The 12,054-nt window shown below is 40.2% G+C and overlaps 1 protein-coding gene across 6 annotated transcripts in view; it reads right to left on the bottom strand.

Annotated features, from left to right (window-relative positions):
• Positions 1-11,377, bottom strand: part of USP25 (ubiquitin specific peptidase 25) — a 147,904-nt gene extending 136,527 nt beyond the window's left edge. For 2 of the 6 annotated variants that reach the window (XM_023629890.2, XM_070252433.1), the window contains exon 1: positions 10,868-11,376. In XM_023629890.2, the coding sequence (XP_023485658.2) occupies positions 10,868-10,912 (45 nt within the window). In that variant the 5' untranslated portion in view covers positions 10,913-11,376. Of the gene's footprint in view, positions 1-10,867 lie in introns of all 6 variants that reach the window. The other 4 variants (XM_070252434.1, XM_070252436.1, XM_070252435.1 and 1 more) reach the window with 4 other exon arrangements.
• Positions 11,378-12,054: the final 677 nt, after the last annotated feature.

Below are 12,054 nucleotides of genomic sequence, written 5' to 3'. Positions count from 1 at the left end.
GTTAAATTGGGTGTACTGTAATAATTCAACCTCTGCAATCAATTCACACAAGTGCTAAGGCACTCTCATCTTCAAGAATACTTTCAACTAGTGCTCCTCAAACTTTAAGTGCAGAAGAATCACTGATTCTTGTTAAGAAAGTAGTCCAACCATCAGAGTCTTGAAACAACAGGTCTGGGGTGAGGCACAGAATTCTACAGTTTTAGCAAGCACTAGAGGAAATGGAGATAGTCCACAAATCACACTGTAAGAATAAGCTCTGATCTACACCTGTTTGAACAAGGCTAAGGAAACAAGGAAAACGTACATTTTAAAATATTCAGTGGCTCAAAAGACCAAGACTATAAATAAAGCAGATAAACTGTATTAAAATAGTTAGTCAAGGAGGAAAAAAGAGAGAGAAAACTTAGAAAAATTACTTACACAAGTTTGCCAAAATAAACGCAAGAGGTCATTTTATAAATTCAACTTTCACATCATCTACTTACCCACACTGCATAGTGACATTCCAAAACTGGCTTTCAGAGGCCAGATTTGGTCTTTCATAAACAGGCATACCTCGAAGATATTGTGGGTCTGGATCCAGACCACTGCAACAAGCAAATACTGCAATAAAGCAAGTCACACGAACTTTTTGGTTTCCCAGTGAATATAAAAGTTATGTTTACAGTATACTGTAGTCTATTAAGTGTGCAAGAGCATTATGCCTAAAAACACAATGTACATATCTTAATTAAAAAATATTTTATTGCTAAAAATGCTAACCATTATCTGAGCCTTCAACGAGTCATAATATTTTTGCTGGTTGAGGGTCTTGTAAAAAATACAGTATTTGAGGGCCAACCCAGTGGCATAGTGGTTAAGTACGCACACTCCGCTCTGCGGCCCAGGGTTCACGGGTTCGGATCCCAAGCACAGACCTGCACACCGCTCATCAAGCCATGCTGTGGTGGCATCCCACGTACAAAACAGAGGAAGACTGGCACAGATGTTAGCTCAGCGACAATCTTCCTCAAGCAAAAAGAGAAGACTGGCAACAGATGTTAGTTCAGGGCCAATCTTCCTCACCAAAAAAAAAGAAAAAGAAAAAACCCCCTGCAATATTTGTGAGGTACAATAAGGCAGAGCACAGTAAAATGAGGTATGCCTGTATAATACAAATCAACAATTATTACGAGCTATGTCACCATACTCATCACTTATATTTGCAGGAAAAAGGCAGGCCACTGCTGCAAGTCAGTGCTCATGGTGTCAGGGACTCACTGCTCCAAGGAACTCAAGGGTGGGGTCAGAAGCATTTAACTGTTAAGAGATGCAATCACCAACCAACCTGAAGCAGACCGAGCCCCAGCACAAGAGCGAGGCCTATGACCTTTGCCTCATTTTTAATGCTAAAATATCCGCTCTGGGAGGAGCTTAGGCCTTACTGCCTTAACCTGCAGTGTATGTGGAAGCATGCTTTCCAACTGAGCCTGCGCAAGCGAATACCCACCTCTCTGTTTTGAATATTCATTCCCATCCAAAATAAAAGGCCCCTGCTTCCCTTTGTTGGGGATGCCATGACTTTGGAAATGATTCCGCGTGGCCTCCTATTTGCTGCAAACATGCCCTACTTTGTGTGACAACTGCTTCTAGTGGGGGTCTGATTCAACTCCCCAGGAAGGAACCCACTTTGGTTTCAGTAAAAATGGTAGTTCTGTGACATTAGAGAGTAAGTGTGTGTGTAGTGTCAGGGGAAAGACTCTTGTAACCACTCTTACACTAAGCATATCAGGGCAGAAATGAACGATTGTGAAGTGGTCGCTGGGAAAAGAGAGAAAGGACTGCCCATGATAAAAAAGAAATGCAATGCCTGACTTTATAGGCCCTAGGATGACAGAGAAATGGCTGACAAACCAGCTATTTCCACACCAGGATGCCTAGAGTGAAAATTTTCACAAGAGTCACCAGCACTCAAAGGAAAAAGTACGTGCAAGCATCAGAATTTAAAATACTACAATATCTTTTAGTTCTTTAGAAATAGAACCCTCTTTATAACATACGAGTTTGTACAACTAACACTTGTAAATACTTTAGAAATGCCTTAGGTACCAAAGTAAGGAACTGTCCTTTAAAATCAGCAATAAGACAATATCTACTATTACTGCTTCTAGTCGATATTATTACTTCTTAGACATCTCATCTAGCACAACAAGAAAAAAATGAAATTATAAGCATAAAAATTGGAAATAAACAAAACTCTCATGATTTACGCACAGTATGATCTTTTACAGAGAAAATCCAAAATCATCTCTGGAAAAGTGTTAAAATAGAAAAATTTAGCAAGGTGGCTTGATATAAGAGCAACATACAAGAGCCAGTTGCATCTGTACACACCAGTAACCAATAACAAATATTTTAAAATGCTACATATAATTGTTATAAGAAATTAGCAACTATCTAGGACAAATGATGTGTTAGAATTCTACAGTTAAAATTAAAACTGAATAAGAGAAATGAACAAAGATCTAAATAAAGGAAAAAGTATACTCTGTTCACAAATAGGAAGACTCAATATTGTAGAGATGTTAATGATCCCAAATTGGTCTAAGATTCAATGGAATTAATAAAAAACTCCAACAAGAGTTTTTCAGAGAACTTGGTAAGATTATTCTAAAATTTCCAAGGAAGAATGAAGTGCCATGAAACCTTGGAAGAGGAGGAGCACACTTACTTTTCCAGTACTAGAGATCATTATGAAGCTACAGCAATGAAGACAGGATGCTATTCACAAAATGGATGATGGAACAAAACTGAGCAGGGGGAAAAAAGAACACTTTACATAAAGCTTCTGTATATGACAGAGATGGCATGTCAGTTCATTGGGGGAGAGCATTAACTTTTCAGTAAGCTACGACTAACAACAATAAATCATATACATAATAAAAATTAAACTGGATCCCTATCTCACACCAAGTACAAAAAATAAGTAAAGATGGAATAAGGTTTAAGTGTTGCAAACATATCTTTAAACTTCTTAGTAGAAAACATAGGTGAATATCTTTTAGATATTGAGGCAGAAAAACGTTCCTAAAGTTAAAACAACTAAAATTAAAAATATATACCTTCAAGAACTCATATAGAGATGCAGTAAAAAGAAACCACAGGGAGAATGAACGCAGAATTCAAGATGATTACAATCTCAAATTAAAAGAGAGGGATGGGATAAGGGGACTATGATTAGATATAGATTACCTTCAAAGTTGCAGCTTTTGTTTTAAGTAGGGGGTTCATGTGTGTTTATTATTAAAAATTAATAAGAAATTTCATAAATATTTTCATGGACAGCTATTATGAACCAATGTTTATAATTCTATTATTATTATTATGCACTTTAGAACCAACTAAAAATGTATACTATTAAAACAAACCCCCAAAAGATCTGACCACCCATGGAGGCAGTAAATATAGAACTAGCATAGATGATCAAACTGAAAAGTTATCTGAGCATATAGGACAAAAAGGGAGAGAAAGAAATTATAAAATAAAATTTGAAGCAAGGAAAAGACATGAATGGTATCTAATATTCAAATAATGCAGTTATAGAAGGAAAAAAAAGAATACAGTAGAAGCAATAATTTTACTGAGAAGAACACTAACATTTTCAGATCAAAAATCCTAGGCAGAACTGTTAAAAAGATAAACACACACCACAAACACACACACACACACACACAGTGAAATTTCTGGATTCCAAAACCAAAGGGGAAATCATACAAGCTTACACAAAGAGTCAACAACAATAAAAACAAAGAGTAACATGAAACAGTATTATACTATACAGAAAAACATATAGTTAAAATAACTTTTAAAAACTAACTGCTAATGTGTAACACAATTAAGTAATATTTTTGACATAAGGTATACCCTAAGAAATTTAAAATGTCATCATTTAGAGAACAGATGAGTGGTTACCAGAGGAGAAGGGGGTGGGAGGAGGGCCAAAGGGGGAAAGGGACATGTACATATGGTGATGGATAAAAACTGGACTGTTGGCAGGGAACACAATGTAGTCTATACAGAAACAGAAACAGAGTGATGTGTACCTGAAATTTACACTATGTTGTAAGCCAATATGACCTCAACAAAAGAACTGTTTTTTTAAGAAGTCATCATTCAGAATCACATTCAATATTATCCCAACAAAATCAGGAATGCTGTAAATAAAAATAAGCTAAAAAGTTTTATCTTATTGAGAGTAGAGGGAAGGAGGAAAAGTTGATTATCAATTTTTGACTGTACCAGAAAAATACATGTTTGGATATATTTGTTTAAAATTAAAAGAGCAGAAATGAGAAAGAGATTTCTACATCATTACAGGCTGTAAAAAAGAAAGGGTAAGGGAAGTGACACAAGGAAAATCTGATCAATCCATGAAAACTGAGCAGGCTGGTTCAGATCCTGGGCACAGACATGGCACCGCTCGTCAGGCCATGCTGAGGCGGCGTCCCACATGCCACAACTAGAAGGACCCATAACTAAAATATACAACTATGTACTGGGGGGATTTGGGGAGAAAAAGCAGGGGGGAAAGAAAAGAAGATTGGCAACAGTTGTTAGCTCAGGTGCCAATCTTTAAAAAAAAAAAAAAAACTGAGTAGGGAAAACAAGACTAATAAACAGAAACTCAGATGACAATAAAAAAATTTATCAATTATCACCATATATGTAAATGATGAAATGCTACTAAAACAACAGCAAAGACACACAAGTTTGGATTAGATCCATTAGAAATACAAAGAGAATTTGATGAAATTATATTAAAAGTAGAGATATCACATCCCTCAGAATTTAAGAGATAAAGGAAAAAAACATGAAATATTCAAATCACACTGTGTTCATTTAATATACAAATAAAGAACTCTATAACTTTTTCTTTTAAGATTTTATTTTTATTTTTCCTTTTTCTCCCAAAGTCCCCCAGTACATAGTTGCGTATTTTTAGTTTTGGGTCTTTCTAGTTGTGACATGTGGGATGCCACCCCAGCAAGGCTCGACAAGCAATGCCATGTCCGCACCCAGGATTCAAACTGGCAAAACCCTGGGCTGCTGAAGCAGAGCTCTCGAACTCAACCACTAGGCCACGGGGCTGGCCCCAAACTCTACAACTTTCAAAGAATACTCATCCTTTTCACATGCTCCTTAAAACCTCATGTACATAAGAAAATCTTTTTCTGTATGTGTGAGGAAGATTGGCCCTGAGCTAACATCTGTGCCAATCTTTCTCTATTTTGTATGTGGGACACTGCCACAGGCTGGCTTGATGAGCAGTGTGCAGGTCCATGCCCAGGATCCAAACCCACGAACCCTGGGCCACTAAGCAGAGCGCACAAACTTAACCACTACGCCCCCGGTGCTGGCCCCAAGAAAATCTGAATAAATTTCTAAAACTATTACAAATCATGTTCTCTAAACACAGTATATGGAAACTAAAAGTTAACAATTTTAAAAATGCAACATCTTGGAAAGTAAACCAAAAAAAAATCTTTTAAAGAGTGAACAAAAAATAAAATCAAATTCAAAACAAAACTGACGAAAATCCACAGCCCAAAATGTTTTTCATTAAACATGATTGGAAATTCACTAAACGTTGAATATAAGTATAAAAAGAATAATTACCATCAAAAAGAGTAGAAAGGTGGAATTACTAAAGAAAAAGAAAAATAAATTAGAAGACAAAAGTTATAAATGAAACAAAGAGCTGAATTTTGCAAAGACCAATAAAATAGATCAACATCTGGCAAACACCACTGAGAACAGAACAAAACTAACAGGAATGAGAAAGAGATCTATCTATATACGCACAGATTTAAGAGAAAACATCAGATCCATATACATATCTAAATGGAGAGAAAGCTAAATGAAATAAAATCCACATCTAAAAAACAATTTTAAAATTGACACTGGAAGAGGTAGAAAACCTAAAAAAAAGATAAAATGTGGAAAGTTCATCTAAAATGTGCTCTAGATAAAAGTCAGCCTGATATAGTCATATTCATCAACCTTTCAAAGTAGCAAGTACTTAGATTGAATGACAAAAAAATGCTTAAATATCCCCAATTTTGAATGGTTTAACCCAATCCTACATTAAACAATTCCAAAAACATAGGAAAACACAAAAAGCTTTCTAATAATTTTATGAGTTAATTTTACCTTGTTACCCACCTACACAAAAGCAAACCGTGTAACCAATCTCATTTAAGAATACAGATATTAAATTCCAGATTAAAATTTAGTATATTGAATTTGGAGGCATCACGACTACATGAGATTTTACCAGAATGCAATCCATCATAATGGGGGGGCTCAAGAGTCTCATGGCCCTGAGTTAAATCCCACCCTTCACACACACCAGCAGTGAAATGCTGCTTTAGCTCTTAGCTTCTCTAGTACTGTTTCCTCAACCACAATATGAAGGGAAAAAATAGTGCTCACCTAATAAGGCAGTTAGGAAGATGAAATGAAAAACAGTCTAAAAAACTCTCAGCACAATTCCTTAACATCGTACATAGTCAATATCCCATAAACGTTATCTATTACAATTGTTGCTCTTATTACAATTCCTTAACATAGCACATAGTAAATATCCCATAAATGCTATCTATTACAATTGTTGTTCTTATTGACACATAAAACACCACATCAGTTGTTGCAACAACAACAAAAGAAGACATTTGATAAAGAGTCAACATCTAAATCTGATTTCAAAATATTTTTAAAACTTAGGACTATAGGGAAATTTCCATATCATAACGAAACAATACATACAGACACTAACATCAATCCTAGGAGTATTCTGCAATCTTAGCTAAAGCAATAAAATAGTAAATGAAAAAATAAATCTGAATATTGACAAGGAAGAGGTCAGAATGATAATTATTCACAAATGATATGGACTGTATACACAGAAAAGTAAAGAAAACTCACAGAATATTTATCAGATCTGATGAGAATTCATTAAGGCAGCTGGATACAATGTTAGTATACAAATCAAAATGAGGTGAGAAAGGGAAGGAATAGGTGGGAATAAGCAGCTGGCTCCCCATCTCTCTGCCCAAACGAAGGCATATGCTGATAACAAGATAACCAACTATTTAGTACTAAGGAATATCAGTTGTATATAATGTTTACAGCAATTTACAAAATGTTAACTGTCCCTTGAAAGGCTCTACTTTATTTTTATAACTTTAGATGATAACCTAAATTAGAAAATACTGCATTATTTTAACTAAGAAATTTACTCTGAATCCAGTTTGTATTATTTTTCAAGTTTTGTTTTAAACTCTTAATTTGGTTAATCTGTGATTGGTTAATCCTGCCCACCTAACCCCTCCCTCCCCCCCCCGTAATTAACTGAAAATTGTTGATCCATAAAATTCCTTCTGCTGCCATCCCCTACTATTTTTTTTTAAACTCCCTGTCTGGAATAAATGTATGCTTAGCTCCACCGAACACGCAGATCTAAAAAAGCTGCTAATGTCTAATCATACTAACTTTAAGGCTTTAAAAGAAGATTCAGAGGCATTTAGTGACTTGCCCAAGGTCACAGAAAGGTGATACAGATCCAACCATCTTTTCACTACACTGCCTAAATTCCAACAGTTGTCCGCAGTCTTGAGCTTTCACTGTTTCTCAATAATCCTAAATCTGAGATTCAGTTAGGGAACTAAAATAACTACTGCACTTCTCATTCTTCTTAGAAAACATTCACTCACTGCTTCACTCATCAAATATTTACTGAAACGTACTATGTTCAAGGAACCAGGGTGAAACAAAATAGGCAAAATACCTGCCCTTAGGAACTTTATATTTTATTCAACTCAGAAAGATACATTTAATGTAAATGGTATCCAGCTCACTTCACTCTATAAATTAATTTGGTCCCTGGGACGAAGCCATCTATTGCCTCCCTAAAGAATCCTCTTTGGGACCTGAATCTAGGTATCAAATTTCTGAGATCTAAAGATCCTACACTTAGGTAAATATCAAGCTCAAAGGCTGAAGACATGTTCAAGACCAAAATTCTGACAGGATTTAACTGCAGCTAATCTCCCCCCAACTCCACCTCACTTGTATCCTTTAAACAGAAAAGCAGCTCTCTGCAGTTTTACTACATGTCACAATGCCCGGCCATGGCCAAACTTCAGCCATCACGCAAAGAACACATCAGAGGAAAATACAGCCCCTCTCCTTACCAATATACTGTGACAAACTACCTTGCAGGTGAAAAGAGATCTATGAAAGTTCTGTGGCATGCTTTTTTTAAATAAAGGATTATTATATTATTTTATGAAAGAGTCATCCTTCTGGAAGGAAAAAAAAAGAATCTTGAAAATATAGGGAAGCGTTCCAATCCCCAGAACACAGCTATTCACATAAAACTAATGTTGTACACATACATACACACACACAATTATTTTGAGGAGAGCAGAAAATAGGCTCAATTTTGGTTATGCAATACGCACTAGTTACCTCATTTGACTGACAATTCATAAAGTTTCTAAGTGAAAACAGAGAGTTTCACTTTTGTTTCTTCTAAAGTTTGAAGTTTACTTCCTAGTTACTAGCTTAAGTCCACTTCCTAGTTACTAGCTTGGTGGATTTAAATCTACCGATTTATTTGAAGTAGATGGCTTAAAGTATTTATACCCATACAAATATTTTTTAAATAGTTCCAATGAGTAAAAATATAATACTATGTTAATACGGAAAGCAAACAAATATATTGTTTCTTTTTAAAAAACACATAAATACCTTGATGGAAGTATAAAAATACACGCATTATACTGCTCCAAAAATATTTCCCCCCTCGGGCTGGCCCCATGGGGTAGTGGTTAAGTTCGGGCTCCACTTCCTTCTGTGGCCAGGCGTTTGCAGGTTCCTATGTGGTCGGCGACCTAGCACCGGTGGTCAGGCACACTGTGGTGGCATCTCACATAACAGAGAAAGACTGGCACAGATGTTAGCTCAGCGACAATCTTCCTCAAGCAAAAGAAGGAAGACTGGCAACAGATGTTAGCTCGGGGCCAATCTTCCTCACCAAAAAAATTTCCCCATTACCAGTGAGACGATCTGACACACACACTGAAAACAGCAGCACAATGGTAATACTTTGGATTAACAACTACTGCCTTTGTGTAAGGAGGAGTTCATTAAACTAGGAAATTAAACTTGATGGCCAAGACCACTTTCAGTAATTTGATTCTCGATCCTACAATTTTATGCCTAAACTTCTGAAGCAGGCAGATCTGCATTATCTGATTCTATGTTAAAGAAGTACTCTAGTCAAAACCAATTTAAAAAACTCACAAACTTCTTTCCACTGTTCAAATTTAAGAGATGTGAAAAATATGAGCTACTTTTCCCACTTTGAAACAAATTGGCTGTGTTGAATAAATACTCAACACTGAAGAGAACTATAAACAAAAATGATACCAAATCTATTAAATATTGCTTAGTATACATATGACCACGAGATCCTGCTTTAAGTATTAACACTTTATCACATACTCAACATCAAAAACTAAAGTTTAAGGTATTCAAAGTATAATAGAGGGGATTAGCAGATAAACTGTTCTAACTCCCAATATTAAATCCAAAATTATTTCCCTGTAAATAAACTGCAGCCTGCAATAATCTTCTAAATTTAACCAGTAACAGTTAACTAACACACAAGAGCTCCAAAATCAACTTTCCCAAAGTGCCTAAAATAACAATGCACTATCCTTGCTTTCCAAAATTCTTGAGCATCTTCAATTACCTCAAGTACTACCATAAAATTCTAAAAATAATCTGAAAGCAGAAATTTAGCAGGCTGTGAGTATATACACAGTCCATTTTAGGACAGCAGACCCTATTCGAAAACCAAGCACAGGTAGGAGATAACTATGCCAAAACTACAACAGGGTGGGGCGTTCGTTACTCACCCTGATAAACCAACACAGCTTCGGGAGCTGCTCACAATAAACTCCAGTTACCCGCCTAACCCCAACACGACTAAAGCAATGTTATCCTTTAGCCCAAAATGCTTTTCACCCAAAAGACAAATAAGTCATAGCCAACTACTCTTCAGGATATGGTGCAAGCCATGATAGTGCACTTGACATCCTGAAAGCAAAATCCAGAACAAAATGAGCATTTCTCATTACTCACTATAAAAGATTTGAAGCTTCAAAAACAGATTTTTTTCTTTTAACTTAGGTGAATGACCATTTGAATGTGTGGCTGAGTCAAGAGCAAAGGGTAAACGATGGAACAAGGTCAAACTCAGGGGACAAAAGATTCCTGGAGTAAACATGGCCAGAAAGGTTTCCCTTCTTAAGGACAGTTTCTATACTCAAGGGGGAAAAACGGGAAAAAGAAACAGAAAGAGGAAAAGGAACCAACCAAACCCTCTACTTCCACAGAGAGTCACCTGGTAAACGGACCTGCCCCGCCAGGCAGGCAATTCGGTCCTGCTGGAGACCCTTTTGCAAAGAGCAGGCCCAGAAGGCTCCCACCTTCAAAACACAAACCGTGCTCATCAGGGATGACCAGTGGCTATTCTATTTTTTTAAAAAGGAAGGAGGAGGAGAAAGTTTAATTAAGCAGCCAGATAGAGGAGTGTAGGAATGTAAGGGTCGCTCCCAATAAAGACCCGGCACCGTCTGCTCCAGGAAAACAATCGGCCAGAAGGGAGCGGATGGAAGCCCGCTAAGTGCACCCCGCTTCCCACACGCAGCCCGCCCTGGGAACGACGCCCCAAAGGCGGCGGGGCGGGGGGCGCGGGGAGGAGGCCCTGGCGGCGGGGCCGGGGCCGGGGCGGGGGCCGGGCCAGGGGCCGCCTCACCTTCTGCGCCGCGCTCTGCTGCAGCACGTTCTGCTCCACGGTCATGGCCCCCGCGGCGCCGGCGGCCGGCTTCTCGCGCCTCCGCCGGCCCTGGCTGCCGCGCTCCGCCGAGCTCCAATGCGCGGCGCGGACGGCCGGGCAGGACAGCGCCCCCGCCAGCCAGGCGCGAAGACGATGGCGGCCGGCGTGCGCGGGCACCGCGGGCGGGCGGCGAGGCGCCGACAGCGAGGGCCACGGCGGCGGCCCCACGACTCCGCGCGGCCCGCCTCAGAGCGGCTCGCTGGCCGCGGCCCGGGCCATGAGCGGACGGACGGCGGACGCCGGCGGGGAGCGAGCAGGGCGTGCCGCGTCAGGCGCGCGCTCCTTCGCTGGCGGCTCGCGGGCCACTGCGGGGCAGGGAGAGGGGACGCAGGGAGCGGCCGGCCGGAATGGCGCTGTCCTCCTCCCACCGCGACTCCTCCTCCCTCCCCTCCCCCAACCGCCGGCTCCGCCCCCGCCGAGCCCCGCCCCGCCCCGCCGAGCCCCGCCGAGCCCCGCCCGCCGGCCGCCCTAACCCTACATTGTGACCCGCGGGGCGGGGAGGCGGGGCGGGGCCGCCTCGGAGCCCCGCCCCCCGCTCGCGGCTCCGCCCCCGCGCCGCGCGGGCCCGGCGCTCCAGCGGTGGGGCGAGGGCGCGCCCCGCGGGTCCGGCCTCGGAGCCGCCCCTGCGGCAGGTTGCGCGACGCCTGCGCTTGACTCGGCGAAGCTCCAACCCGAGGCTGGAGGGCAGCTTCTTCCCCGTGCCCAGGACTTGTGGGATCGCTGGCTTTCCGAACTCCTCCGCGACAAAATGTTTCCCTTCAGGCCCAGTAAGGTCCCCAGACCGCGCTGGGTCCGGAACGCCGGCTCGTCTCTGAGTCCTCTCCCCTCGCTTTTCTAGGAATTTCACAAGCCGTCAACTTGCCTGACAGGAAAAGTCAAGTGTGATTTATGCAAAGGGCTGTCCGAAGTTCTTATGCTGAAACGTACTTTTTTCTTAACTAATTATTACATAAATGAATATTGACATTCTCCGTCTACTTCATTCATTCAAACATGTGCCAGTCACTGCTAGGCTCTGGGGAAATAAGATTTATTTCCCGGAGATTTAATACAAGTGAAATATGGTCTATACAACAGGCAACATTACAAAGTTTCACTGCCTAGAT

The sequence above is a fragment of the Equus caballus genome, chromosome 26 (assembly GCF_041296265.1).
Source record: "Equus caballus isolate H_3958 breed thoroughbred chromosome 26, TB-T2T, whole genome shotgun sequence".
Taxonomy (NCBI): domain Eukaryota; kingdom Metazoa; phylum Chordata; class Mammalia; order Perissodactyla; family Equidae; genus Equus; species Equus caballus.
This window is presented reverse-complemented; position numbering and strand designations above follow the sequence as displayed.